This window comes from Palaemon carinicauda, chromosome 25 (genome assembly GCF_036898095.1).
Source record: "Palaemon carinicauda isolate YSFRI2023 chromosome 25, ASM3689809v2, whole genome shotgun sequence".
Classification (NCBI taxonomy): domain Eukaryota; kingdom Metazoa; phylum Arthropoda; class Malacostraca; order Decapoda; family Palaemonidae; genus Palaemon; species Palaemon carinicauda.
The window spans coordinates 102,105,117-102,110,375 of NC_090749.1; the positions used below are offsets into that span (position 1 = coordinate 102,105,117).

The window sequence follows — 5,259 nt, forward strand, 5'->3', positions numbered from 1 at the left end:
ACTTATCAAGCTAGTAATATTAGTAATCATAGTGATGATGATAATAATAATAAGTTTTATAAGTTCCTGAAAAAATACACATGAGATATATGATCTTGGTATGAACAAGTTAAATTTGTAGAATTGGGAGATTTTTTTTATTTCGGCCAAAATAAGAAATAAATCCTAACTTGAAATGCTTATCTTTACAAAAAGAAGATATATCAATGTGTTTGGAGCTTTGTTATGGCTTAATAAACTGCAATTGATCTGTAGGTAATTGAACGAAATGGCAAAAGAGGTTTTTTTTATATTTTATACAAAAGAAAATCACATATTCATATTTAAAGATAAATATTCTTGACTGAGACAACAGTGGCGTCTGGGTAAGCGGGCCAATTTCATTGCGGTACAGAGAAGCGGCACGCGGCCGCGAATCCCACTAGCGTAACTCGAGACCTTCGATGCGATTAGCGTAACTCGAGACCTTCGATGCGATTAGCTCTCGTCAATGATCGTCACCACGGAGGCATGCACCGGCACGTCGAACGAGAACTTTGGCTTTTCCTTTGCGATGACGGAGTGCTTCTTGTGCGACAGCTTTGGCGTCTCCGGTCTGTCGTGCCAGTGCAGGATGATTTCCTGGTCGCAGGGGCACGTCCTGACGAAAACCGGGTGCGTGTAGGCTGCGTGGAGGTATCTGGAAGCGTAGAAAGGCAATTAGAAACAGTTTTTTCTTCCTAAATGCTAAAGCAAGGAGCTAAATCTATTTGGTACTGATTACATTTATTGGCAATAAGATAATGAATAATAGTTTCTTGAAAATCAGTAAAAGATAGTAAATTTGGATATAATAAACAAGGGTTTAATTTTCGGTTATCTCTACTGTATAATTAGATGGATAAGAATGGCAACTAACCTAAAGAAATCAAGAGATGCCCTATAAGTGTCGAGGTTGACTCATGGGGCTGGTGAATTCCTACTCTTTTAATAATTAATAATATAAAAGCATCTATTATATAAGTAATAGTGAACTGTATGCTGATTCCAAAAGATTTTTATAGAAAAGTTCCTTACTACAGTCCCGAGTTTGACTTATCCTGACCAGCTAAAAAATTGATTGAAAGCTCGTAAATCATTTTTATATACCGACAACTAAGACATAAAAGGTGGAATCTTCACAGTAACTTGTTGCACTCGTAATATTACAGTTTTGTTTTACACGACGTAGAAACTATTGGCTCGCTCGCTCACCTCCAGAACCCTCTCAGATCGGTGGGTATGTCGTAGTTTTTCAGCGCCTTGGCCGCCACGCGTAGGTGTTGCAGCTTGGGAAGGACTTCACAGTCGAGATGTGTCAGATGATGGCTGCACAGATACTGGATGTGAGCTTGGTTGGCGTTCTCCTCTTCCTCGTCCTGGCGAAGGAAAGGATGGTTCGGTGAGGCGGTTCGATATTATTGCAAGTGCAAAGCCGTATGGTACGTACTTTGGAATAATTTAGGTGCTATTGGATACTGTACGGGATAGGTTTGCCTAGGAAGAAGGTCATTACTGCTTTACCTTTTTTTATAAGTAATGTAATCTACATTCATGAGTGGATAATACTGATTTTTCTGGCTAGTTTTTAAAATAAGTTTGCCATCGGTCACCCAGACAGTCATGATGCTCTTCATTTAATACAATTTAAGATCGAGCTCTAAGTAGACAATTGATCGAAAGCAACATAAATGTTGAAGGGTCGCTTATGAATTGCAGAGGCAAGGGACATCGACAATGTCTCACAGACTGACCATATATACATATGATCAGCAGCCAAGTCCCCTCTCCACCAAATCTAGGACCAGGAGAGGCCAGTGAGACCTATAGGTTCCCTCAAGACCTTGTCCCTAGCTCACAAGGCTGGTGAGGTTACAGGCACCACAAGAAACTATCAAGCAAATCACCAAGCAGGCACATTTCCAATGGGCTAGTACATCAAGATTATATTACTGTAATTGTCTATGTAAAATGGCATTTACTGTACTTTAGAGCAATAATTTTATATGTTATATTAGCCACACTTATGTAATCTTAGTATACCTCAGTTTCTGTAACTGTTACAGTAATGATCATTGCTATTATAAATGTTGAAGAAGATCACTGGGCCACATCCGTAGATTCCCTGTTCTAACTTGAGAGGAGAAAGCGGAAACAAAACTAAACTCGAGAAGTTGGACGGCTAATTAGGAAGAGACGAGAGGGAACGAAGGAAGAGTATCAGGCAGAAACTTTAGCATTGTCCATAGTGTGGTGTGTAGGGCCAACTGTAGGTGGTGCCTTTCCACGAAGACCTTCTTTGGTGGCAAGTGTAGTTTGTTACCTAACAGATTACGGACATGGGAGAGTTGTACTTTTTCTAGAGTGTCTTAGGTTATAAGCACATTCGTTATGTTTCTTGACATTACGGCAACTTGCGTATTAGTTAACCCCTTTACCCCCAAAGGACGTACGGCTACGTTTCACAAAAGCCATCCCTTTAACCCCATGGACGTACCGGTACGTCCTTGCAAAAAAATACTATAAATTTTTTTTTTTTCATATTTTTGATGATTTTTTTTAGAAAATTCAGGCATTTTCCAAGAGAATGAGACCAACCTAACCTCTCTATGACAAAAATCAAGGCTGTTAGAGCAATTTAAAAAATATATACTGCAAAATGTCCTTGAAAAAAATTAACCCCTGGGGGTTAAGGGTTGGAAATTTCCAAATAGCCTGGGGGTAAAAGGGTTAACTTAGAGGATAAACTAGTTTAAGCTGTAATCTTTGTCAGTTGAAGGTTTTGGTAATACAGTCGTGTATTGTAGCGTACTGTATTGCTACTTGCGCAGCATTTGTTTCCCTCTTACCTCGTGCGGATTGCCGTTGACGATGCCGTTCGTTACGTTGAGGCTCTTTTCCAAAAAAATGTTGAGCTTTTTCAGGGCCTGGTCCAGTTTCGACGGATCCTCGTTCACGGCCTTTATGTAGAAGCAGAACTTGGAGAAGAAGTCTTTGGTGGCCAAATCGGCGTCTGGGTTATTGTATTCCAGCCCCCCTCCTGGGTACCTGCGAAACAAAAGGCCCTTTAGGAAATAATCAAGGTGAACTTGGGTTATTGGGTATGTTTTAATTCGATTTTGTTTCCTTTCCTCTCTGGGCTACTTTTCTGTGTTGGAGTCCTAGGACTTATGGCATCCTGCTTTTACAACTAGGGTTGCAGCTTAGCAATACAGTAGTACTGTAATAAGATAGTAGTGCTAATGATAATCTAGATAACAGATGCAATTAAGAATTTTCTCTAGCATTGGTTTAATAGGCTGGCTTAGGGTAGGCACTGTTATGCGTATCGTCTAGTTTAGATTACCCTAATGGCAAATATATTTTGTACAGTGTCTACCCCTAATTGGAGCACACATAATATTCCTCTCTACTATACGGTACTGTAATATGACGTAAGAATGTTGAAATACAGTAATGCCTCCAATTAGCAATTTTAACTTGGAAGAGTAAGATGAAGACTCAGTGCAAGAACAGACAGCGATTTTCTCCTCCGAGACTTACTTTGTGTCGAGGTACTGTATGATGTCGTCCAGGGCATCGAATCCGTCGTCCCCGTGAATGAGAGCCGGCACGTGTTTCAATCCCAGCGCCTTAAACTCTGGCGGCGGTTTGGCAGGATTTGTCGTGATTACCTGAAAGGACGGCGGTGTTTATATTTCTGTGGCTAAGTATAGAAACTTCTCTCTTTAACATCACTGGATTCTTCTGAATGATTATTTTGGTGGGGATTTAGGTTACAGGATGTGCTATTGCTGTTGCGAGACGGAGGTTGATTAGCAGCTCAAGGCGTGATATCAGAGAATCTATTCATATACCAAAGGCACTTCCCCCAATTTTGAGGGGTAGCCAACATCAACAAAGAAACAAAACAAAAAAGGGGACATCTACTCTCTACGTTCCTCCAGCCTAACCAGGGACTCAGCCTAGTTCAGCTGGTACTGCTAGGATGCCACAGGCCAACCTCCCACATTTCCACCACAGATGAAGCTTCATACTGCTGAATCCCCTACTGCTGCTACCTCCGCGGTCATCTAAGGCACCGGAGGAAGCAGCAAGGCCTACCGGAACTGCGTTACAATATCAAAGAATGGGATTCATAAAAGATGGGAGATGGGTTTGAATGGGGACAATACAGTATGTGTGAGAGGCGGAGGCCCCAAACGCTGGTATCGAGTCTTTCAATCTTGTGGAGTTTATTAAGGGATTGATGAATTTCTTTACTGAGATCACTGGATCACCTTTTTAGACCATCATCTGCTCGCCTTAAGGTAGAAACTGGAGTAAGACTTGAGTGGAATATGTTCATTCAGGCAAGCGAGAAGAAGCATGTTTCTTAAATTTTTAAAGAATGGAATGAGCTAAATAGCTGTGGATAGACTTTGCAAGTTTCCATTGAACGGAAGGCCATGCATAACAAAACTAGAATAAAGACAGTGTGAAAATTATAATATTATTAATAACATACATTAATGCAAGTTATTGAAGCTGACAAAACACATTTTGCCAAATATTAAATATTAAGATATGAGAGTGCAAGAGTTTCCGACGAGGCAGCGACTCGCTCCCGTTCTCGGGCTCACCTTAAACTTCAACAGTTTTTGTTGTGACTTGATGAGAAGGACCATAAACACTCTCTGGCAGAAGGGACACGCCCCCATGCGTTCCCCGTCCACACCCGCCTTGACGTATGCCGTGACTTCGTCCAGCGCGGGTACTCCCGGTTGTACTGTGGTCTTTGGCGGCTGCTGTTGTTGCCCTACGCTCCCCATTGTGGTCGTTGCGGTGCCGTGCGTAGAATCTGCGGAATCGTAGAAAAACTTAAGACGACGTAGTGATCGTGAAGTCCCAGGAGTATTGAGGGGTGAATTTTGTCCAGAGTTTTAGAAGTAATTACTATATTCGATAAAAATAAACATACTGTACGTGCTCATGAGGAAAAATATGTAAATTCTTAAACGTAGTTTGGAATAAGGTCATTCACGTTTGACCCTTCTGTCTTTTCAGAATAGCGGGGTAGTGCCGTCAGTTAGCTGTAGGTATTACTTTAAGGTCCTTGTATTGACCTGCGTCCACACCGTTTATCTTCTACTGTACTCCAACTTTATTTCCACTTCCGTTCTTCCTTCTTTCAGTCTATCCTCTTTTATCTTGAAATTCATAGCAAAATTGCATTATTTTCTTCAGTTGCAATTTGACGCT

The 5,259-nt window shown here is 41.1% G+C and overlaps 1 protein-coding gene across 2 annotated transcripts in view; it reads right to left on the reverse strand.

Annotated features, from left to right (window-relative positions):
- Positions 1 to 277: 277 nt before the first annotated feature.
- The window catches only part of LOC137619302 (chloride intracellular channel exl-1-like), a 12,233-nt gene continuing 7,251 nt past the window's right edge, over positions 278 to 5,259 (reverse strand). For both annotated transcript variants that reach the window (XM_068349463.1, XM_068349462.1), the window contains exons 2-6: positions 4,641 to 4,858; positions 3,562 to 3,692; positions 2,868 to 3,066; positions 1,234 to 1,397; positions 278 to 679 (exon numbers count right to left, since the gene is read on the reverse strand). In XM_068349463.1, coding sequence (XP_068205564.1) covers positions 478 to 679; positions 1,234 to 1,397; positions 2,868 to 3,066; positions 3,562 to 3,692; positions 4,641 to 4,829 — 885 coding nt within the window. In that variant the 5' untranslated portion in view covers positions 4,830 to 4,858 and the 3' untranslated portion in view covers positions 278 to 477. The remainder of the gene's footprint in view (positions 680 to 1,233; positions 1,398 to 2,867; positions 3,067 to 3,561; positions 3,693 to 4,640; positions 4,859 to 5,259) is intronic.